Source organism: Barbatula barbatula (genome assembly GCF_947034865.1).
Source record: "Barbatula barbatula genome assembly, chromosome: 9".
NCBI classification, from domain to species: Eukaryota; Metazoa; Chordata; class Actinopteri; order Cypriniformes; family Nemacheilidae; genus Barbatula; species Barbatula barbatula.
The window spans coordinates 11,255,965-11,281,841 of NC_136772.1; the positions used below are offsets into that span (position 1 = coordinate 11,255,965).

The 25,877-nt window shown below is 37.8% G+C and overlaps 1 protein-coding gene across 4 annotated transcripts in view; it reads right to left on the reverse strand.

The window, feature by feature from the left end:
- The window catches only part of lrch1 (leucine-rich repeats and calponin homology (CH) domain containing 1), a 38,864-nt gene that overhangs the window by 10,942 nt on the left and 2,045 nt on the right, over positions 1 to 25,877 (reverse strand). The window contains exons 2-17 of one of the 4 annotated variants that reach the window (XM_079464156.1): positions 15,984 to 16,128; positions 14,374 to 14,500; positions 13,626 to 13,731; positions 12,108 to 12,244; positions 11,901 to 12,031; positions 10,725 to 10,812; positions 6,595 to 6,700; positions 6,089 to 6,174; positions 5,113 to 5,180; positions 4,464 to 4,526; positions 4,239 to 4,316; positions 4,068 to 4,104; positions 2,851 to 2,964; positions 2,257 to 2,313; positions 2,060 to 2,126; positions 1,250 to 1,363 (exon numbers count right to left, since the gene is read on the reverse strand). In XM_079464156.1, the coding sequence (XP_079320282.1) occupies positions 1,250 to 1,363; positions 2,060 to 2,126; positions 2,257 to 2,313; positions 2,851 to 2,964; positions 4,068 to 4,104; positions 4,239 to 4,316; positions 4,464 to 4,526; positions 5,113 to 5,180; positions 6,089 to 6,174; positions 6,595 to 6,700; positions 10,725 to 10,812; positions 11,901 to 12,031; positions 12,108 to 12,244; positions 13,626 to 13,731; positions 14,374 to 14,500; positions 15,984 to 16,128 (1,524 nt within the window). The remainder of the gene's footprint in view (positions 1 to 1,249; positions 1,364 to 2,059; positions 2,127 to 2,256; positions 2,314 to 2,850; positions 2,965 to 4,067; positions 4,105 to 4,238; positions 4,317 to 4,463; positions 4,527 to 5,112; positions 5,181 to 6,088; positions 6,175 to 6,594; positions 6,701 to 10,724; positions 10,813 to 11,900; positions 12,032 to 12,107; positions 12,245 to 13,625; positions 13,732 to 14,373; positions 14,501 to 15,983; positions 16,129 to 25,877) is intronic. The other 3 variants (XM_079464158.1, XM_079464157.1, XM_079464159.1) reach the window with 3 other exon arrangements.

The following is a 25,877-nucleotide window of genomic DNA, read 5'->3' on the forward strand; positions in this document are numbered from 1 at the left end:
CTCAAGCAAGACACTCTTAAAGTAACATGAGCACTTTTACGATGTAAAAGTTTTACAAACTGGTATACAGAGGGTTCTGCTTTCAGCTAAGTTGTCAGCTTTAGACTTCAAGACGATGTATAATTTGGACCCATATGGAATCTGTCACAACTCACAAGCTGCGTAAAACACAAATGCTGCAGACTTATGTTTGTTAACTAAATACTTGATGGCTAATATGATTGTTTTCAGCTTTCAATACGAGTGATGATGTATTATCTTCTTATTTTAAGTCACGTTGAAATCAAAAGTGACCATTCTTATTTGACTATGGAATATTGCCGTTTTTATTATAAATGATTAACCTATGCAAGTCTTTATTTGTTTATTCATGTGCTCCCACAATCTTTTATAAGAAAATGGAACTTCCCTTTTCCACCCAAACGACATTTCTTCATGACATGTCTCAGCCTGTTTAATGGTCAGGTTTCCAACAATCCAATCATTTTCCGAGAAGCGAAATCAAGCTCTGCCCTACATTTGACCCATTCCAGAAGCTCTATTCACTCAGATATACATGTCATTTAGCAAGAAACAACCACTGCAACTTCCATTTCATTCAGACTTTAAATCCATTCTGCAGAATTTCACATATTTAAAGTGTATCTTAAGATAAAAATGAAAGGCGGAAAATGGCATCTGCTTATACATTGAATACTACTCATTCGTTTTAAGCTTTTTATTTGCAAACTGCTCTCTCTACCTTTATCTCTCTTCCTCATTCCCCCTGCTCTCTATTAAGTATATATGTCTTCTGGAAGTTTTTCATCTTCTGAAAGCATTTTCGCTTAAATGGAGGTCTGATTTTCCCTCTGGGGCCATTATCTGCTTCAAAATAGCAGCTCTATAAATATACACAGCTCCATTTAAAGCCACTCTGCCACCCCAAAATTCAACTTGAACGTCATTCCTCTCTCACTTTTAACGGAAATGAATGTCTAAAACCAAGGAAGGTCTTAAAGCTCTTTATCAAAATAGTTAGCCAGTTTTATTGGCAGTTGAATGTGTAGAAAATGCTAATTCCTTTGCACCTAAATTCTCCAACTCAACTAACACAGCTGTTAAAAGTGCAATGAAAAAAATACAAGAGAATCATTTAGCTAATAAATTCAGAATTCCTTGAAATTAATGACTTTTTAATGAATGAAATAAGAACCAAATAAAGAACAACACGAGTCCCAGGAGAGGGTGATGTATTGAGCAGACCTACCACTGCTTTGCATGTCTCCTTCAGCTGGACTAGGGGGTGTGTCACTAACAGTAGGCAGGCCCTGTATAAGGGAAAGGGGATAGGGGGGAGCCAAATAGGGCACAGAGGGTGAAGCTGGATGCAAGCCATCAACATAAAGGGCAGAGCCAGAATGAGAAGTGGCCAAACAAGGGATTTTCATTGCCAACCCATAGAAACAGGAAACCACATGTAAAAGCCATCATTTTCAGCCATCGGTCAGGAAAGCAGAGGACGACAAGCAGCAGCAGTTTGTGTTAAAAAAGCACATGGTTGATCAGGCAGGCAGTGGGAAATTAAGGAGGAAAATAAATAAGAGAAGGAAATTGCCAACAAAATGAAGTGCAGCACAATGCAAAAGAAAAAGGATTAAAAACATGTTCAATGTTAGCAGCATTTCACAGTACCAGTTTTTTGGCATGCTGTTAATATGGCATGACTATTGCTGACTGCTGTTAACTTTAAAACTCAGGGCATGATAATACTGTTCATGTTACACAAATATTAACAGAACACGCATAATGCAGCTTAAATGTTAGTAGGGAAGCAACAAGCAGCATCTACATCAAACTAAACGACATTAAACTAGAAGCCCTAAAGGTCATATTCAATAGTCTGACTGTGATATCTTGCGGCCATAGTCTGCTCGACAGAATAACAGCTATTAACCCAAAACACACAAACATTTCCGCGTTCTTTAGTCTTTCTTGTACTGAAATGTGCTGATACTCATGAGTGTGCACAGCATCCTCTGAAGTGTGATGTCAACCATCGTGTTTGTTAGTATCTTACCCGATCTGGGCTTTAACCCAAAGGGAGAACTCAAGGTGGGACTGCAAACTGGGGTGCTGTCTTCGTTCTGAAAGACACAAGCAGACAGTTTTAGCCCTAAACCAGTTCTGAACTACTTAGTTGACAATGGTGTCCGTGAGAAAAAAACATAACAACATATGGATCAGCATGAACTCTGAATCCTCAAGATGATTTACCTTGATGACTTGATTCTCAGAATCATCATCTTCTCCATCTCGTCCAATCACGTCCCCCTAAGAGTAAGAAACAGGTCATGTGATTCTTGAGTCAGTAACACATCAGCTTTTTAGACAGACTGAAACAAAGCATCACTGTTTTCTGTTTCTATATCACTCTTAGTTTTTCATTTGTTCTCAGTCTAACTGTTTGCTTCCGTTTTGTCTAGATGGTCAAGAAAGACAAAAGCATGATTCTCGTATAAACATGAATTTCTACCCAACCTATATTGGGAATTTGTGAGCGCATGCAAATTACATTAAGGCATGGACCAATGCACTACAAACACAGTAAAACAAACAGAAATACAGCAAGCACCACCGATATCATACAAACATGAACCGTAAGTTTACAACATGAATGAGGTCAACACCGAGCAACATCAAAAATGTGATTCTGTAGTCCTGTCATGGTACATTTGACAAAAAGCACACATAACAAATACATTCATGTCCAATGACGAAACATTTCAGACAGATCAACTCCAGTCAACCTGTACAACTTTCCAAAGGAGCATTTCAAGGTTAGATGGCAGGGCTAGGTTGCTGTGTTACCTGTTGAGCCAGGTGCAGGGCATACTGCTGGCATGCGAGCTGGGCCTCGATTCGGGCCCGTTCTAGAATATAATGTCTCTTCCTCTGGAACTCCCAGCATTCTCCAGGAGCTGCCTTCAATGACAATTACTGCCCTTAGCATCAGCACACTACAGCTTACCAACCACACTAGTGAGTACACAGCCCTGAGAGTTTAGATGAAATTTTATTTCCTGTAACTATAACACAAACGGCTAAATGCAAACAAACGGCTAAAAATAAAAATCCAAACATGTCACAGTGGCTGCTGTCTATCAACAAACACTGTGGTTAAATACAGTATCCTTTATTTAAAGTCAATATTCAAATGATAATAGCTACATCTATTCGAATAAGACCACAACACAGCAAAGACTACACGGCACACAAACCAACTACACAACAAAAGAGCTTTAGACAGCACAACAGTGCTGATCTGGGATCAGAAAGGCTACTGCATTAATTTGGTGCAGTTTAGGTAAAAGGCTCGACCCTTCAACAATAGCCCACTGATCTAAGAAAACGTTTGGAGAACACTGAAATCCACAACAGCACCAAAAGAGGAAGTGAACAAGTTTAGGGGAACCAGTATGACTGGACAGCCTGGAAGGCCCCCTGTAAACAATGTTCTCTCTCATTTTTGTTCTTGGTGATGATATTTATTTATCGTAATTATTATTAAATTTATCTTTAACTCTTAAACAACAAAACTGTTCATAATATATAATAAAGAATAGTACATTAATTAAAATGATAACTATAATGTGAAATATTGAATGCATAGTATAATATAATACAATATGCTGTAATATAAAATCGAATCTTCTATAATAGGTTTTCTCCAGCCTATAAAACATTTTCCCATCACCAGGTAAAACAAGATAACTTATTTTGTCCAGATTACTTTTTCACAATGACTGAAAGATCCCTGATGTCCTGCTGTCTCCAAATGTGAATTATATAGCACTTCCACACAACATTTCTTACAAAAATCAATAGACTGAACTCAGTTGTTATACAGTCCATTTATTCCGCTTTGATTTAAGAAATCTATAGATGTTTAAATCTGCATTCTGTGAGCTTAGGGGGAACATTGCATGTAGTAAAACTGGCTCATCAATGAAGATTGAAAGGATTGAACTGACACACACACACACACACACACACACACACACACACACACAGGGATGAGGGTTTACCTTGGGTGTCATCTGACCCTCATCACTCTCTTGACCACTGCAACGACAGAAAAACAAGTGTAGAAACAAGAGAAACAAAGCACAGTTACCAAAGTACACATTACCAAACACGGTGTGAAAAGATACTGTGGTTTAACCAGCAGATATCATTGAGGGACAGTTGTAACCTACTTGAGTGACTCTTCTACATTAACCATCTCCACAGGGTAGAGCTTAATACCCGGCAGATCAGCAGAGTTCATGTTGACCCTGCACATAAATCAGTTTCAAAGCAAGTACAACACCATCACAGTTCTGTTTTTAACAATTTACTATTCTTATAACTGAAAACAAAACAAGAGCAAAATGAAACGAGAGTTAGAAACAGTCCATGCAACATTTAACCTGTTGATCTACCTGTTAGGATCCTGTAGCATCTCCACAGCCTCCTTCAGCTGGTTGATCATGTTGACCTTTGACCTGTTGGACACAGTAACACATTCTGTAAGGTTTAACTGGAGATCCAATTTCTTTTCCGCTGGACTAATTGGGCCTGAAAATTTCAATTTTACTTGCCTGTCGAAAAGTGACGAATAGCTATGTTTCGGTAACATATTTTTATTTTCCAAAAAGTTTTCCAATAATATTAAATATTCATATTTTTCATTAATTGTTCCTTACAAAAATCTCTAATCCACCAACATATAATCCCAAACAAATTTCGACTGGAAAACATTTGGAAACATTATGTATATATTTTATATTATAATATAAAATTCTAAATTAAACTTTTAAAACGGCAAATTTACAATTTCAATGAATCCTCATCTAAAGATGGGCGTACACCGTCAAATTTCGGACAATCCGTAGGTCGTGAGCCCTTGTACACGACACAAAGAATTTATTCGAAGATCGTACAGACGCAGTCACACACGACAAGATTGTGACGAATTCTGAGGGTAGCATAAATTAGAGAATTGTTTCTTTTAATTTGTAATAATATCTCACATTATTACTGTTTTACTATATTTTTTATTCAAAATGCAATGTACAGAAGACAACATACGTTTGTTCTGAAGTCCAGTTGCCGTCTTCCTCTATCCTGAGGGGCTCGTCAAAATCAGCATTGCGACTCTTCAAATACACACAAACACCACACATCAACTCCAGCTGCACACTTTATCATGTGACCACAGACCAAAGGCCTGATAGGCTGCAATTCACAATTGAGCAGATCTGACAATGTCTGTTTCAGACACACTCATACACACAATGATTCTGAAGACACTGACTGCTTCACAAGAGAACTGCTAATGCCCAAATAAACACTGCCTGCTGTCATACCAATCCCATGATGCAATGTGATGTTATCAGATTAACTAACAGTAACCGGCACATAGAAATCTGAAGTGCAAGAAAGGGGTAGAAAGGATGACAAGAAAAGAATAGAAAGAAGAAAAATGTGCAAATATAGAAAATCAAACAGTGAGGAATGAAGATTAATATTCTAGCGGACCAAAGGAGTTTTAAAAAACTTTAGCTATGAATTAGAATAAACTAGTACAGTTAGTTTTGTGATCATAAACTAGAACTATAATGAGAAACAGCCAAAAAAAAGAAAAGCAGTACAATAAAGGCTAAAAATTGAAAAATGTGTTAGAAAAAAATGCAACAAATGCATGTTTATGACATATTCTCATAAATCTTTGAAAACAGATAAAACCTACTTATATAAACATCAAGTTTTATAAAATGTACTGTAAGGCAAAGCAGGATACAGTAGAAAACAGACAAGGAAGTTTCAGACAAGAAAGTTAATCATGCAGATTTGGAATGCCATTAGGGTGAGTTAATCATTTTCCATCATTTTACTTCAACAAAGATGCAATGGAAAATAACTGCCATGCCAATTGCCATGAAACGGGTGTAAACTAGTTTAGGTAAAACCAACATTCATTTTGTTCCAGGTAGATCCAGGAAATGCTACTCTAACCTCAAACATCTCTGACAGACATGGAAAAGAGCAATCACAAAACTTGTACCTTGATATAGCTGATGAACGGTGAGCTGAGGGTGGAGTCTCTGTAGGCCAGCTGTTCTTTAAGAGATTCGGATGAACTTCTGTCTGCTACAGGTTACAAACAAACACACATGGTAACACAAAAAACGGTGTTAATTTATTATATTGTCTCCATAAAATTCATGAAGCACTAGGATACGCAAACAGTGGACATGTGAAAATAATCCCATTAATCAATTTAGCAGCACACACATACACTTTTCCTTTCTTCCTGAAATGTGTTCAGTTTTTATCTATTCCTTCATCAATTCTCCTCCTGTGCTGACACAGACTTCCTATCCAGTATCAACACTTCCTGACCCGGACCCTCCCCTGGGTTTAACTTGAATTACACACACTTATAGGCTGCTAAATAAACTATTCTGCCATCTACAGTATCACTCTAATGTTGTGTCAGCCCAGTACGAGGATGTTTTTCTTTCCAGGCCTTTAATTTCCAGAGCGCGCGCGTGTTTGTGGGAGAGGCACCTGTCAGGGCGCTGATGTGTTCAATGGAGTCGTCTTTGCTCAAGCCTTCCTCTTCTGTGATGTTGGTCATGGGCACATTTAGGCTGAGGCTGTCTTCATCTGATGGCTGGAACACACAAACACACACACACACACACACACACACTCATTTACTTGATCTAAATTACATATTGCTTCTTATATAAAATCTATTTGGTTTAATACAGAATAACCTTTACAAACTAGTTCAGCATTTTTAAAAATGAAAAAAATACCAATCACAAGTTTCAGTTTATCTGCAAAGATTTTCTAAATTTGACCCTCAGTATACACTACAGGTCAAAAGTTTTTGGACACTTACTCACTTATGTGTTCATTTTTCCCACATTTTATAATAATAATAAACGAATCAATTATGAAATTCAACAAATGGAACTATGGGAATTATATTGTAACAAAAAAAAACTTATTGTGTAGTCACTTTTTGACTAGAATTTGTAGAAATATTTCCATGTCATTTTATCAAGCAGCTCCTTGAGGTCTCACCCTGAGGCTGATCTTTCTTCATTATTCAATCAATGTCATCCATTACTAAAACATTTTTTATTAAAGATTGCGTATCACATGCAGTTTCTGGAACTACAGCACGAGCAAGAAACACATCACCACATTAATCCCTTAGTGTTTTGTACGTACGCGCCGATTGCCAACAAAACACAGACGTATGGCATCTTTTAACACTGGGGCCGCGCCATCTATCAGTTTCAAACGATCTCCAAATCCAGCGTTATATCCACCGTTTATATAAAATCCATGACGACACAAGGATCCAGAATTATATAAAAAAAAACTTTCTGAATCAAGTTGGAGTGCTGGGGGGGTGTATCAAGTACAGAAATACTATGTCATATGGCCAACTCGTTTTTTTAACAAGTTACCATGTTAAGCATTGCTGCTTTCTGTTGGCTCAGTGTTTAGAGCATGGAGTGGCAATGCCAAGGTCATGGTTTCGACCCCAGGGGATTGCACATAGTAAGAAACAAAGTAATAATACTGTAACACTAATGAGGATGGGTAGGCAATCTGGCAGGCGCGTTGTCAGATCGCGCTAAACACAGCCTTTTGTTCACACCAGCATACCAACATGAGTTAGCCTGAAGACGCCACCATGTCTGGGACAAAACGATTGATTAAGTCAGTTTTACGATCCCCTCAGGAGATAGCTGCTCCGCGTGACTCCTATGGCCCCCAAATGGCCCAAGTCATAAGATCTGCGCACACACATGACCCCCCAAACACACGCGGACTGCAGTTACGCACACACCAAAGAATTCACGATATAAGGACTTCATTGATAACAACTAGCGGAAACTGTATTAAATGTATATGTGTATGATTCAATGTTTTCAAATGCTATACATAAAACAGCCATGACGTTAATTGTATGTTCAATGAACCCTGTATGCCGGTAACGGTAATAATTGTACATCTATGCATTCCTGAGGCACAGAATCATAGTGTTTGGTACCTCTGTAACCACAAAAATGTGAATATATCGAATTTCGTTTAGAGATTACCACACGATGCAATGGTACGGAAGTACCAGCTATCAAAGAATGAATGCCCTTTTTCGCTACCCCCATTAGATTAGCCAGGAGGAGGGAGTCCGCGAAACAAAGAGAATTCTTCCCGCCTCGATCTCTTATATCCGATTGGGCCACCGTACAAGAGAGGTATAGCCGATCTTATCTATAAAATCAGATGCCCAACGTTAATCGTGGCATTCCGCCAAAAGAGAAACAACGCCAACTTCGGAGGACATCTCCGGAGACCTCCGACCAAACCTTTCTGCAAGAAGTTTTCGCTGCTTTCCTGTAACTTTCGTTTCATTGATAACTTCTTTTATTTGGTCATCTGAGTTTGACTAAGTTCTGTAGAACCGCGAGCAAGAACGGACTTCCATCGCTTAGCAACCGCAACCTTGTTGGACGCAGCCTGGAGCCACACCCCACAGGCCCCGGAAAGGACATTTTACCCGATACACACACACGCACGAAGCAGAACAAAGCAAGTATCTTCCTTTTACAATCAAACTGCATTTAAGGGTCGTCTAAGAGCTCCCTTTTAGGGATAATTTAAATTGCTTGAGGTCTCTTGTAAGGAACGAAGTGAAACGTTGTTACTCTCTCTCTGTTGTTCTTCTCTCTCTCTCTTTCCTGTTATTCTTACTGAAAAATTGTGTTTAGTGCCTTATTTGTTTCGTTTTGTTATACGTATGTCTGTGCATATTTACTCTGTGTGAAACCGTAGTGTTATACTCTCTAGTTTGTGTTTATTAAAATCCCAAAAAGTACATGTGAACGGAATATGTTATTTGCACCCCATGCTCGAAGTCAATGAAACCAAGATATTAACGTTACCTACGCTTTAGTGTATTACTATTTCAGTGATATAAACAGTACGAACCTAGGAAGTATTAATTTGTCCTGATCAGAAAATTAAGACTATTTTAGACGTTCGTAAGGCAGTAATTCCTTATTGAGAATTGAATGAGAAGTTATGACCATAGTTTGCAGGACAAACGAAATAATCATATAACTTAAACAATTCTATAAGAGGTTACTTGTACTAAATTAAACATTTTTCCTTATCGGGAAAATTGAGTTTTAATATGAACGACCAGCAGATTATATTCATAAATCAATGAATATTCAATCCATTTGAGTTGATCTTTCCCCAAGACTCATTGTCGCTACAATGCAATGCAAGTTGCTTTTGTTAAAAGCTTCTGCCAAATGCATAAATGTAAATGCATGAGAAGCCAGCACGTTTAACAGTGTAAAGAAGTCAGAATCCATGACATAGCATGATATCCGATATTTAAATGTTAGTTTTGTCAAGAAAAAGTTATGTTTGCAAAATTATTTTTTGTCTACTTAACTAACATTTGTCTACTTTCAGACATTTAAGCATACAAGATGCAAGTTTTTCTTTTAAATTAGGCCTGTCGAGATAGTCAATATATCGACTTATCGCGCAATATATGGAAATGAGTGCGATCATTTTTGGTACTGCTATATATTGCGATTGATTTTTTAAATAATTATTTTATTATTCTTTACATAAAATGTCACCAACATTTTACTCTATTGCGCTGCACCGTCTGCTCTCTGTGGCGGAGGCGGGGCTTCAGGCAGCGCGTCTATCCATACACATGTGAGAGGTGGCAGGTTAAGAGAAGTGAAGCCACTGCTAATATTGCATATCGCAATTAATTTTGGTGCAATATATCGCACAAAAAAAGTAGTTATCGCGACAGGATAAAATAAAATTTATTTTAAATAATGAGAAACATTTTACTCAAGTGTCTCAAAATTTTTGACCGGTAGTGGATACAATCCTGTACACACACATAGTCCAAAATACAACGTTATAATTATTTCTTACCAAAATATTTCACCATCCTAGTCCCAGTAAACACATTTCTACCAGACTAAATAAATTCATAATAAAAACCTATCAGAGTACATTTAAAGTGATAGTTGAAAGTTAAAAATTTTTCATAATTTACTCCCCTTCTTGTCATTTATGACTTTTTAAATGCAGAACAAAAAAATAAGATATTTTCAAGAATGTTGGTAACCGAACAGTGATGGCACCCTCCGTTGCGTTTTCAGCAATACATTTTCATTAAAATATGTTCTTTTGTGTTCTGTGGAACATTTTCCTTCTGGGTGAACCATCCCTTTAATGTTTAATATAATTATTTGGAAAGAGTTTTAGATCAATCAGCCTTCAGTGTGGGTAGGGCAAAGAAGAACTGAAAGAAGAACAAAGTCACTCACAAACTGGTCTTGTCACATTGTGGTCAAGGATGGCAAAACGTCATATTTATCATATCATCACCTGTCAAACTCATCACTCTGAGTTTGGTTGAACTACAAAACCAATGTGGCCATCACAGCGAGAATTACTAGATAATGGTCAGCTACAAGCAAACATGAATGACATCTTTGTCCCTAAATCATTTGGGCTCTGTTCTATTAGTCCAAACTCCAGCACAGTTACCACTGCTTTTAACTGAAAATAGCAGTAGGCAAAAACTTAATAACTGCTTAAAACAATGAAATAAAAGAAAAACAAACACTGACCTCAGTAGCCGAGAGGCGCTTGTCTCCATTGTCACTGCCCACCCCAGAGTCACTGTCAAGTTTCTTGTGCTGATCGATGTCCTCAATGCTGAGACAGACAGACAGACAGACAGACAGAGAGAGAGAGACAGAGAGAGACAGAGAGAGAGAGAGAGAGAGAGAGAGAGAGACAGAGAGAGACAGAGAGAGACAGAGAGAGAGAGAGACGTTTAGACGTTAACAAGGGTCATGTAGGACAGACAGAAAGAGAGAGAGAGAGAGAGAGAGAGAGAGAGAGAGAGAGAGAGAGAGAGAGAGAGAGAGAGAGAGAGAGAGAGAGACAGAGAGAGACAGAGAGAGACAGAGAGAGAGAGAGACGTTTAGACGTTAACAAGGGTCATGTAGGACAGACAGAAAGAGAGAGAGAGGTAGAAGCTTAGCTCTCTCATTGAAAATGCAAGGAATTCTTCTGGTCTTGCTCCCTCTCTCTCTCACTCTCTCTCTCTCTCTTTAAAAGAGTGACCCCCGCAGTCTATTAAAAGGATTCTCTGGAGATAAGGATAATAATGACATGCAACACACACACATATACACACGACCTGGATTTTTCTGTGAATCCACGCTGTAATCCACATTCAGGTCATTTAAACAGCCATCTAGGGCTGCGTAATTTGGTCAAAAATATAATTTTGTTATTATTTAGACACATTTTGCAATTTTCCAATGACAAGATATTCATTTAATATCCCATATTGCTACTAAGCAGGTTCGTAGATGAAAACTTTATGATGTTTATAATAGTGCTGTCTGTCACCGTAATGCATGCAATAAACCACACAATAGCGGTGTCCCAAATAACATATTAAAAGCTATGCACTTAAACTATGGCTTATGCACTCAACCATGTAGTGAATGTATTTAAGAAAGGTAGTATCATCCCAACAGGAATACTAAACGGTTTTATTGTAATCGGAAGTTTGTGTGGATTCCCAGACGAATGACGTCTATCGCACGGCACAATGCGTGTAAAGAAAAATCTATTTGTGCATTGTACAATTTTGCCCAGCAATACTAAAGTCATCATCAGATTATCACAAGCATTATCACTCTGCAGGAAAGCTTTGCTCGAGCAATATTTTTTTAGCATTTTCTAATTTTGTTTTTCAAGTAAATGTGATTATAGTCCTGAGAACTGACCTCCCATTGGTGGGCCGTGTCAAGTTGAGGCGGTCCACTACGGGCAGGTACAGGGCGTCCGCCATCTTGTCACTGCGACACGCCTCCATGGCGAGGTATTTAAATATATGAATCTTACCCTTCATGCAGATCTGAAAGCATTAGATTTCATGTCAGCGGCAGCTGTGAGACTGCTGAGGTATGAATCAATTGTCGTGTGTGTGTTACCTGTGCAGGAGGACTCTGAAGTGGATTGTTCTCGAGCTGTAGTGACTGAAGTTGGGTCATTTTTCGATAGCAGACAGGAATAGTTGAAACTTTATTACAGGAAAGGTCAAACTTGACCAGAGGTAGATCTGCTAAATCTAAAACAAACACACAATGACACATTTGGTTATCTAATCATGGTGAGGACTTTGTGTTAAAATAGCTCTACTGTTTGACTGAAAAAAACATACGCATTTTGGAAAGCAAAAGTAGCAGCATAGAAGAGGATTTGTGAGCTCGCTTTCATAAACAGTTTTGTCCCCAAACTTTAGCCAAGTATATGCCCACTCGCACACAATAAAGTGAAAGAAAAACCTACGACAAATTCTCAACAAAGCTCATTCAATCAAGCATATATTATAATGACTGAGCTAAATGGACAGAACAAACACAGTATTACAAACTGTCCGATGAAAAAAGTATAATAATAGTTATTATCATTGTTCAAATGTGTAAACAGTTTTGTACAACAAAAAGTTGTGTCAACAAAAAAGTTCTTAACGTTGTGATTAAATCATTGGGGAATTATTAAACAAATTGTTTCACTATGACCGCATTGCCTCTTGACCTTATCTAAAATGTGTGTTGGTTCAGATCAGATAAACAGATTTATTACAGTAGACAAGATACAAGAGTGAAACCAACCCCTTAAAACCAGTAAAATAACACATGCAAACAAATGCTTTTAAAAAGCAAAAAATTCAGTGCTGACTAACAGATACTGAAAAGCTTACATAAGCGCTATATGAAAGATTCACAAAGATATTAGCTATATTCAGAAAATCCTCAGAAACAGTGTATTTGTTAGGTTTAAAAGGCATTTCCTGTTATAAAGTCGTCCTGGGAACTACTATCTGGCAATATGTGAAAGTACTTGAATTATCAGCAGATCTTTCTGGCAATTTCAATTGAAATGTTCAGCTTCATTAGGTCATAACTGCCATAAAAGGAAAGCTGTTGATAACTCCAACCACGTTTCACACAATGCTTGGCTCAGATGAGCATTTTAGCACTTAGCAAAGTTTCTCGCCGTTATTTAAAGGAACACACCCACACTTTACATTTACAGTATGATCTTGGCAGTCCACTTTTCCTCAAAACTATTTATATTTATGCTTTAGCTTAGGTTTTTTTATTACGTTAACTCTTTTTGTAAAAACATGTCCCATTTAGCAAAAAAGGATTTTATAATGCCTTGTAAATGTTGGTGAACATTTGAAAATACAGGATTAATGTCCCTGTAGTTCAGAGAAGCCACAAGCTCAGAGGAAAAGCCTAACATGTTCAAAATACATTTGTGGGAAACAAGTCATGACATAACTAGAACCTGAGTAAGCAGGTATGGGGAGCCAAGGTCAAACACAGGTAAGACTTCCTGTATGATGTGAAGCAGAGTGTTTTGTGTAGCTATGGAGTTATCAGAGAAGCAAACTCAAATCTGCTTTGAGATTTACACATAGAGACTGCCTGCAGACTCACCCTCTGGTAGGACACAGAGAAGGTTTCGGTGCACGTTGAGTTCTCTCAGGGCTTTAAGTCGGCCGATGTGACGTGGAAGAGCTGTGATGTCATTACAGCTCACATCCTGATGAGAAACAATTAGAGGAAGAGTTTAGAGTTACAGTTTTGTTCTCCAACCTAAGCTTCTGCACAAACCTTTTCCATCTATGTTAATGTATGCATTCAAGATATAGATATACAAAGACAAAGTGAGAAAATATGAGTACGAGTAAAAGAAGTACATTCAGTATATAAATATGAAGAGTTTCTTTGCAACACTTAAAAAAGGTTTTCATTCAATCAATTAAAAATGTTTAGGGTAATGATTCACATCTATATTTTATAACAGTTGCTTATTTTTCATTGGCTCGAGTTATAAAATATAGATGTGAATTATTACACTAAAATGTTTTAATTGGTTGAATGAAAACCTTTTTTCAATTAAGATATTATTTTCAAAACTCAAAATGTTTTTTATTATGTTATCATGTTTTTGTTGTGTTTTATTGTGTAAGTATTTTTTGTTATTATGGCTTTAATTAAAACAAACAGCAATTTAATTGATATTAATTGGAATGCACAACAAACAATTTGAAGACTTCCTCATATACAGTATATGACAAGCATAGATGAGAAAGAGTGTTTATTATGTTACCACATACACAAAACAGCAGGTACCACAAACATCTCATACATATTCAGATATCAGCAGCACACACACACTTACCAGTTCCATGAGACTGGTGAGCTGGCCAATGCTTTCTGGAAGTGCGTTGAGTTTGTTATTGCTGGCATTGAGCACTCGCAGAGGAAGACCACACACACACGCTGGCAGCACTGACAGCTGGTTCCGGCTACAGCAAGACAATGTTCATAAAAAAAAGTTACAATATGCTACTCATAACTCACTAAATGTACAGCTTTGAGAGTGAGCTACATCTGCAGGAAGTACTGGATTCTTTGGTCAGTTGATCACTTAATCGAGATTCATTCTAAGATAAACCTTACTCACACACAAACAAATATCTAAACATCCTTAAGGGTGCACTCAGCACATTTCTGTTGATTCATTGTTGATTTTGCGCTGGATAATGTGGCAAAGTGACATGGTGGAAACTATTTATATCGGGGATATGAATTAAGATAATATCTTATGAACTTGCTTATATGGAATAGACGTGTTTAGCGGCAACAACATAAACAGACGTTATGTGGCCCAAACTTAACTTCACGAAAACCTCCACAAAGCATCAATAAAATGTTCATTCAATTACTATAAAATAAAATATTACTACAAATTAGTATTAATATAAATTAAATTGTTACATTACTAGCCTCTAGCCAGACTGATAACCAAACACAGACCAGAAGTTAATTTCCAGCCAGGTGCATGCGTCCGATCAAGCCTTCAATATGAAATTATTATATTTAATCTTAAAATTATATTGTGTTAGAAACGTGTATAACAAATATATCCTCTTAAACCAACATTTTCATACTAAGGAAATGTATACCGTTTATAGGATCGGTTAGATATTTTTAGAAGATGAGACAAACATACATTAATAACTGATGACACACTACATGACTAATAATGTTTTCCTTAAGTGTGTGTGCGTTCCTGTAACACATCAAACATTCTGTCTGCTTCACAGAACATTACCGTAAAATAATCATTTCAGGGAAGTTTTCCTAGGTTCATGAAAAGCAGTAGACGAACTTTGCAATCTTCCTGTTATGACTAAAAGATGACAGACAAATATAAAATTGTCCAGCTGTGTGTGTTGAAAAGACCTTTGAGAGAATAATGTCAATCTATGTGCGTCCCTTCCTTTTCCTTTCACTTTTGTTTCCTCCTTATTTGAATCATCTCTATTTGTGTCACACTCCTTGTTTTCTGCTTGATTTCCCATTTCCAGTTTATCGTGATTCTCAACCGTTAAGATTACTCACTGCTTGATAAACTAACAAAACAAATCCCACATACATTTCTAAAGAAAATGTGACTACGCTTGCTGGTGCCACAGTTACGTATGTACACTGTTTTCATTAGCAATGCAGGGTGTTATTGAAGCAGTGTTAATATCAGGCCTTCTGCTGAAGAGGCATTTGGCCAGAGACGGACAGAGTCCATGTGTATCTGTCTGAATGTGCTTACTGCATACTGTGCTCTAGACACTCCATTCTGCTGCTGCAGTTAGTAAACTAGTCTACAATATTCACAATATTGAAAGTATACATACAGAATAATTTACAAGTATATCTCACTTTATCATATTTGTCCAATAATGCTGAAAATAATTTTGTGAATGTGTGTGTGTTAGCATGTTTATTCACCTGATGTGCAAGCACGTAAGGGATTGTAGGCCAATGATGGTATCTGGAATGCTCTTGATGCAGTTGTGATACAGGTTCAGCGTTTCCAGGGAGACCAGATGACACACCTCTGACGGGATGTCCACCAAACGATTCTTCGACAGGTCTTAAAGAGAAAGACAGTTTAGTTATACACTAGTGCACTAGATATTAAGGAAATAGAGCAGGTTCACATTACACTTATTTTGATTGTAATTTTTGGGTGAACTATCCCGTTAGTTGTAAATGTGTTGTTGTAGTTCCACTAACTCAACACAAGGAGGTGCAAGCTTGCACAACTGTAGATATCAATGGAAAGGAACCGTTACCATGTGTGATTGTGCATTAGGAGTTTCTGAGTGTGTGAAGAAGTGGACCCCCAAGGTTCAATACTTAATACTCCTTCTAAAACACACACACGCGCTCTTTCTCTCAGTTCAAAAGCCATAACTGGCAGTGCGAGAGCAGTTTTTCACAGGCCTATATAGCTGATGTCATTGTTTAAAGATGACATTTAACAAGTATGAGTGTGTAAGTGTGATGTTTTAACCACAAGGTGATTTTCTCAGAGTAGTGTATATGTTCCAGGCTATCGTGTTCTTGTATTATATTACACACCAAAGCATTCGTACACATTCATTCACACCAAATTGTCATTTTTTACAACTACTAATACTTTGCTTTGCCACTAAAGCTGTGTGTGTATTTGTATGACTGATCTTTCTACGCAGTCCTTTGCCCGAATTTAATGATACTACAAATGACAGCTCTAGCAGTGACCAGAGCCGTAGAGTTGGGACACAATTTGATCTCACACCCGCGTTGTCACATGGTTCATTGAGCTCTCAATAGTTCCAAACCGAAGAAGTAATATTTGCAACAAAATAAATCACTTAATACCATCACAATATACGCACTGATTAAGATGTTGATTCAATTTATAATAACATTTTGTGTTAGAAAGACGGTAATAATTATTTTTGTGTGTTTCATTTGACTGGGAAGGACATTAACAGTATGCATGCCATGCATTCATCTGCTTCTTAAGCTTCTATGATAATCACATATGGTAAATTATGTTAAGACATTCACATACATACAGTTTTAAAGAGATGTATTTTATCAACTTCCCTGAGCATGTGTTTGGGAAACAGGGAAATGAATGGGCTTCAATGCAATGTTTGGAACTATAGAGCCTCCATGTCATAACTTCCTTCAGCATTCCATTCTTCCAACAGACGTCTATGCAAGTGTCGCAACTCAAGAGCGCTGGCAGTGACCCTAGACCATTGTCACTGTGCATTAGTGTTTCCATGCCATTAGTGTTGCATAGTGCAACCATACACACAGCACTATGAAAGACTGCATGAGGGCTATTATTACGAACAGATCTACACACACTATTTCTATGAATTAAAACAAACCTGCCGAAACGTTAAGAGATGAACACATACAAATGCTGACAAATCACAAAGATATTACGCCTTTAGGATTTCAAAGATTTGCTTCCGGTAGTACAGTAATCCTATTTAAAGTAATGTCAGTTATCTTCACGTCAAAAAATTTGAGCAAATATGGCGGGTAACCTACATTAAATGGGTCTTCTGTGTGTTGAAAGCAACCATCATGCTCAAAGGGCCACCAGTCGATGCTTATTCATCTTCACAGAATACGTTTACTGATAAGAAAAATATCGTTGGACATCTTGTCAGGAGTGTTGATCGTTATGTGCCATGTGACTGCCTCATGCAGTAAGCACAAAAAACAAAACACTGCTGGTTTCTATCTTTTTTAAATCAGTCCCTTAGGTAGCAAAGCCATGTCTTCTACACACCTTTTTTATTTAAATATCAACCAGATCAGGCAAATTTCAAAGACACAAAAACGAACTGTGGTCTTTTCCTGTCCAAGTGGTTGATTCTTACCCAGTATTACAGTAACCATCAAATCAAAATGAACAGTTTTTATTTTTATGGAATATTGCAGGGTTTTTGATACTTCATATGTGCTTATAACACTGCTTGTAGTTGATTCTAGGAATGCACCGAAATGAAAATTCTTGAATACCTAACATGGCTTTTCGTATTTCTTCGATTTATTTTGCCAATTTTTTCACTATTGCATAAACTGAATGGTGCGTTTTATATTTTGTCTTGCTTTTCAATATAATACAATATAACTCCAAATAAAATTGAGCAAAACAAGTAGGCTAAATAAAACTAAAACATTGAGCCCTTCTTGAATATTAGGCTTATAAATGACTACTGAAAGAATATACTGTTCTCTGTTTCCCTACAACAAAACACTTTATTAAAAAGCGTCATTCAACATTATAAGTTAAAAATATGAATAACTATTTAAGTTCACGAAAAAGCTGACTGTCACTGTCAGAAGAGCATATTGAAAGCGCACAGCGATGCCTGTGGTTTCATTTTGATAAACTTTTGCACAAGTGTAAAATGTGCAGCACCAAGCTTCATATAATACAAACAAATCGAGTTTGATTCGTTATCATTACCAGTGACTTATACTCTGTCTACACCGCTGACCAGCGGTGCGATACAACGTGGCAAAGCAAAAAGAAACCGAACAATGCCTTTGTTGCGTCTCTTTGTGCTGCATCCAGTGGGCACAGAATGTCTGTTTATAATGTTGATATAATGTTCTAATGTTGCATTCGCGCCGCTTGTGGAGCAGACTGAGCATTTTCAATTCATTCCCATGGAAGCCGAGCAGGCCGAGCGTTTTCAATCCATTCCAATGGAAGCTCAGCTCGCAGGGCAAAGCGAGCATTCTCCGCGAGCACCACGTGAACATTCGCTCGGCTGTGTTCACTCCAAACTCGACTTTATCGATTTGCAATTACGTTCAAAGTCAATGCAAGATGCGAATAGACGTGAACTCGCGTCAGGCGATGCGAATGATAATGAATCTGAAAGCGCCAGTCTTCCACGAAGGTTAAAAATATTTGTTAAATGGCATCACCCACGCGAAAATAACAACCATTTCTCACGAGTAATAAAGAGTGGAAAGTGGTTGTTCACGTTTGGTGTGAACGCAGCGTATTTAAAAAACGCTCGCCCTGCACCAGTATATTTGGACACAAAATGTCATGTGAGACGACTATCAGACAGACAAGTCAGACGAGCATAAGAGACTTTACCGTGAGGGCCTATGTCCACAGTGGCATTTTTGCCGACATTCTGTGTGTTTTTTGTCGCGCTCTGCATTTTTCCCACGCTCATTTCGGCGTTCGACCGAGTGCCCAGGGTTAAAAAATGCTCAGCTTGGGGCAGAACGCTGCGCCTACAGATGCCGTTTTCAGCAGTGTAAAAGCGCCCAGGTGGACACAGAAAGAAATACGACAGGGCAGAAATGACGCTTTACCACACGCTGACTTTAAATGTTAACTTTACTGTATTTTCAAAAACAATGATAGTGAGTTTTTAATAATCTAACAGTGTTGATTTAATTATTATGTCAATCTAGTCATAGTTTTTATCAATACAACTTTTCGTATCAGTGTTGCAATTAAAATCTTTTCTCTGTCACCATGAGGGACCCGCCCCGCCCCCTCTAATGCCTCGCCCCATTCATCGAGTACACGTTTTTCAAACCTGTCCGGTCCTCGAAATGAAATATGATCAAAAATACCCATCCCTATAATTTAATTAATTTAGCCTGCAGTTCAAATCTGCAGCTTGTGCAAATAAACCTATCACACCAATGAAATATTACATATTATACTTTAAAAACAGCGATGTTTAATACAGTATTTGCTTGTCTGGACATTAAACAGGTCCTCACTAGATATAAAGGCTCTTAAACTGGCAAAGTCATATTTTCCTCTAACATACTTTGCATCTGAATCAGTGGGGATTAGAGAAAAGAAAACATCATCAGCTTGATACAAAACCAATGCGACCCTAATGACCTCTGAAACCAACACACAGACGGTTCAAGCATTTTAATGTCCAATTTTCCAGTGACTCCCAAACAAAGGTTCAGCCAAGAAAGAGATAGAGAGACATCAGACAAAACACAGACCAGGGAAACACCAGAAAAATGCCCACATGATGAGTTCCAGGATACTGCCTGATGAAAAACTCCTCTGATGTCTGATTTGTTTTTGAACAGGAACATCAAAACTCAACCAGACAAATCCTCCCATTCTACGTCATCCAGAAATCTCTTTCTCTCTCTCTCTCTCTCTCTCTCTCTCTCTCTCTCTCTTCTTTCTTTCTCCTGCAGTAACTCATTATGAGTTAACTTTGGCTTTCTGTTCTGCTGGACTGTAATAGTATCGCAGTTGGTGGGGAGGCTGTTTATTTCAATGTAAACAAACAAAGAGCATCAAAATGGCACAGATGGCATGGATTATCCGATTTACCCCCGACCAAAGCTCACAAAGAACACACACGAGCGTTTACTTGGCTGTATATTAAAAAAACAGTTCATGGTTTGTCTCCATTTAGATTAAGTGTAACCCACACAATACTCCCTTTTCCAAATGAGGACATCCCATCATTCCCATGTCCAATTTTGTCAAAAATCTAGGAAACCTACTCTATGGGATTTTGTCATGGTAGAATCTGTTTTACCCTGTTTGCTGAGACATGTAATATACCACAAATACGCAAAAATGGACATAACATAATGCATTTAAGCTAACTCCATCTTCTAAATATCTGATCTCTTTATTTATTCTTGTTCCTCATTCTTTCACTCAAACAGTATTTCTCTGAAGTGGGAAAAAGACGCTAAGGTCTATCATTATGGTCAACTGGGTGTGGCCTAATCCTGGGGCTTACATCTGCACTGTAAGCAGGAAAGTAATCAACTGAGTGTGTGTGAGAATTTATTTACTGTGTGTATTCAAACAAACGGTTCTGATTTCAACATATACACATCAGTGCAAATGCATACTGCATACGAATGGAGGGTTTGTGTGTATGTGCTTTTCTGCCATTCAGCATTCCACTGTGTGCCCACTATCCCTGTAATGCCGAGCATGTGAGTTCTTTGAGTTCTGTTGAATAAGCAAACTATTTCTCTCTGACATCCAGTGGGACCCTGATTCATTTTTACATCACTCGCTGAAATGTCTGATTTATTCTACAGTATACACAGGACTTTTAATATAACAAGCACATTTAGTCCTTCTGTATCTAGTGATCAAATTGTGGACTCCCAAATTATATATCTGGTGTTCTGTTCTTAAAGTGACAGTTCACCCAAAAATGAAAATCCTGTCATCATTTACTCTTTTGTCATTCAAACCTGTTTGAACTATCTTCTGCAGAACACAAAAGAAGATGTTTTGAAGAATGTTGCTAATTCACTTGCATTGGTTTAGTGTCCATTCTATTATTTTGATTTAGTTTTAGTCAAAGTCTTTTGACAAAAATGAAATTTAGCTTGTCACATTTTAGTAATTTCTATTGTTTTAGTTTATTTAGTATACTTTAGTTATATTAAAAACCTTTTAGTCGACTAAATCTACATTATATTTACTCTCCTAAAATCTAAATAAATTTACTTTGTGTAATTACATTTTCCATACAAAAATTTTAAGTGTTTAGCTTAGTTTAGTTTACCTTACTATTAAATTAAACCAGGCCCCTCATTACCTTTATTTATTTATTATTCTATACAGCTACGTTACTCATACAGCCTTTGTTTGCATTAATCCACATGTAATAAAGGTTTTTGCAAATGCTGCATGTTAAATTATTTAAATGTATGCCTTCATTAGAGACTTCAACGCATTGATATTGGACAGTGACTAGATCGGCCATTTGTTTAGTTTGGGGTCACACGTCTGCCTTCGTGCTTCAAGTGTGCTGTTTTTTTTTGTGAAAAAAATTTCTAATGCAACTCACAGAGAGTTGTACAAAACATTTTTTAAGCATCACAGAAGTAAACATTCTGGGAAAGGATAAACTGCTTCTTGTGTGTTTTTTTTTATTTGCTAGCTGTCGATCTTCTTCAGAGTTAATAAAACCCTTCATTCTAATTCTAACAGTATTGTTACTAAGGGTTTCTTACCCTTAAGGGTTTCTTGCAACCGGCTGATTGACTGTTTTTCTGGTGTCTGGGTGGAGCTCTAATAATATGGGTATATATGTAGGGCAGATGAATCTGGGTAACATCACAGTCTCAAGGACACAAACAGCTGGCGGTTGTACACACTGCTTCACTCTAAATTAGATCTAAAGCCCTATTCGGATGGGAATTGTTTCAGATAAGGACGTCTAATAAATCTGCATAACTAATGCATTCGGACAAACATAACATTAATGGTGTAGGTGTGAGTTTGTAAGACCGCGAACCCGGAAATGGACTTCTCACGTGCTCAGTCACATGACAATTCAAACGTATTCAGTACTTATAGAATAAAATCGATATTATAAAATGCCTAGATCAAATGTTTTCATGTTTTTCTTGTCTTCTTTCTGTTATTATCATCTCTGTCTCTGGAGAAAATATCTTACGTCCCTATGAGAAACAATTACTGTCCGAATAGGGCTAAATAAAACGTTTACATTTAGCAGGCAAACACTACATAGATCCTACAGAAGTTGCAAACAAGAACATTTAAAGGAGAAGTTCACTTCAAAATTTGCCCCCATTGACTTTCCATAGTAGGAATAGAAATGTACAAGTGAGTGGGGGCAAATTTTGAAGTGATCTACTCCTTTAAAGAGAGGGTTCATACGTTTAATGTACATTATGAACACACACAGGTTTGTTCTGGAAGACAGAGGCAGGATGTTGTCTCCTCCCTGGCTCATTGTATGATAACACGTGCTGAGAAGGCCATTTCCTCCTGGAGAAACATGGGAAACACACATGCATGTACACACCCCTTCCCTAACACATGAAAACCTTGGTGGCACCCATCTAAAATCTCAAAATGCTTTGGCCATTTGAATTTTATAAACTTAATGCATATTGTTTTAAGATGCTTTCAACAAATGGGCAACTACAAAGCCTAAATTAATGTCACATTTACTCAAGCAGGTAAACAAAGACACAAGCATGTCAATAAAAGCCACAATGCATCAATCAGAGCTGAAAGCTGACCTCGCTAGTATTAATTATATGAATTATTAATAATAAGTGCAGCAACTGGTTTCTTGTTTACTTCGAACATTTATTTAAATAAAAATGTATTTAATAATCTCTGTTAATTGAATTTATGTTAATAATAATTTCTCAGACTACTAATCACACTGAATGATTTTTCCATTTCATTCCCTCCACAATATTGCAGATAACAAGTCAGCAGCTATTTTGCATATTTATCTGTTACAAGCCCCAACCCAGAATGTCTTAAATAAACTCATGTCTGGTCTAGATATAAATATAAAGCCATAAACCATAAAGTTAATGTGCATGCAAATTAAATGTGTTCGGTTAGCACAAGATGGTCCTCACTACAGAACACAAGATCCAGGAGGCGAGGTTAGATTCAGATCCGACTCCTCCCACTTTTTATACTTTGCAATTTACTCTCCAAATTGTGGCAATGTTTCCTCTTATCAATGTAATCATTTAAAAGGTAAAGGTAAAGTAAAAACAGAAATACATAAAAAAGTTATTGTGCTGAAGAAGATTTGAAAAATGAAACATTCATTGATTAATGACATTGACAAAATAATAATGACAAAAAATCTTATGTGTAAATATGCCATACGTGCTTAAGAAGAAAACGTTGACTTTTCAAAGTAATGCAGCATGTTAAGTTATAATTCTGTAAATATTCTAATGCCAAGTTTTGCAGTGTTTATATGGCAGACTGTACTGTAGCATTGGGTCAGTGCACACTTAAATCCTTATTTTCAATTGAAATCTAATATGACAACATTTTAATTTATCTTCTTTTTCTCTGACATGTTTTTTTCAATTGTCAGAATGGTAACCAGCTGGTTTAACTGTGTGTTCACACAAAGCGCAACTTGCGCGAATAAAACGCACTATTCGCGAGTAGTAGGACGCTTGAACATTTGGTGTCGCTTCATTAGTGCGAGAGAAATTCGCTTCACTCGCGCATGAAATTCGCTTCATTCGCACGTGAAATTCGCGTCATGGGAGGGGCTTCTGCCAGGCGTCTCCCGTCTAATTGCGAAATGGCGGACATGGATTTTGTTGAGAGGGTAGCTGCGCATTATGTGCTATGGAAGGCTGAAGATAGACATGGGTCCATCGTGTCGCCATGTCTGGGTCCATGAGATCCTTCGGAGGCGCAGTCCTTCATTGTTTTTCTGCCTCCGCTCGCTATGTCATAATCACGTCACTACTAGAGCAGGCTCCCGATTGGTTAAGGCGGCGCGAATTTTCGCCAAAGTTCAGATTTTTCAACTCGTGCGAATAACGCTCAATTCGCACCGCCTCATTCGTGCGAATCGCATCTTTGCATTGACTTAACATGTAAATCACTCACGCTTAACGCTTCAATCACGCTTGGTGTGAACACACAGTCAGGACTGTAACACAGCACCCAAGTCACGGCAATCAAATCTATAAAGAACCATTGTGAAACTCCAGCTTAACCCAAAGAAACACTGTGTAGGTTATAGAGACACATACAATGATGTGAAGCCAAAACTCTTTCAGGACAGAGATGCCCTAAATAAAGTCTCTCTCACACACACAATCCCTTTTTAGAAATCCAAACCGTCTCTGAACTGAAATAATAATTTAGCTTCCACTGATATGAGTCTAAATGGAGGCATTACTGACACGTTAAAAAAAACTATGGATGGAGTAACAAACCACTTCAATTTCTTAAATGTAAAAGTGTTAAAGGTCCAGTGTATGATATTAGCGACATCTGGCATTGCCAATTGCAATGAATGGCTAATCCCACCCTTCCCTCCTCCCCTTGCGAAAGCACCCAAAAATGTCACAAAGAGCCTTTAACGAAATTTAACTGCAGTTCTCTTTTTGCATTGTTATCTCTCTCTAGACCTTGTTGGTGCAATGCATCTTTAATGCATGATGTTTGTTTATACAAAATGCTGTTGCCCAGAGATAAGAAGAACTCCTGCACATACCCGGTACTTGGGTACGTTAAATTGTGTGTGGAGCCTTAAACACCCCTGCATCCACCCACCCGAGCATTCCGCACGAGTACCACCGAAAAAATGTTAAAAAGATAATTTGGTTTGAAGTTAAAGAACGTCTCTCACCACTGTATATTTTGATCCCATTAGCAGCTGTCACATTGAAATGAAACTCTGACCGTGTACAACAAAACACATGACTGAGTGTTTGTCAGAGAGAGGATTTGTGCTTGCAAACCCGCACTGGTAAAGCTGACATGTAGCTTTATACTCTTCTATATGTATTCCCTATTTAAAGACTGGAAACCTAAATACGCATGTGTAATAAAACTTCAGTGTACGTCTGAGCTCGTGTGCTATTAAACGTACATGCGTGGGTTGGCTGCAGATAGCAGTAGGAGGTGAGAGAGTGAGCGAGTGACAGAAGGATGTCTCTGCTTTTTAAGAAAAATTCAGAAGAGCATTTCTCGTTTTTTATAAGAGGGTTGAGGCACGGGTCATACGCGTTGCATGACACGTGGGTGTACACACGAGGGTGCAAGTGTTTGTGGTCGGTCATCCATTTCATAATGGAGTACATAAAAATGCATTCAACATATCTCCCTCTCAGGATTCAGGATAATCACTGGATCACACACATCGCTTCACAAGCTGTGCAGCGGCGCATTGTTTTGAGAGCTGGAGGCAACAAAACAGACCAAACGGCATGACCTCATGAGGGTGAGGGCGACAGAGCTACCTTACTTTACTGCACACCTTAACGGTAACCCAATGGAAATCATAAGACCGATCCATTTACTTGTGTGAT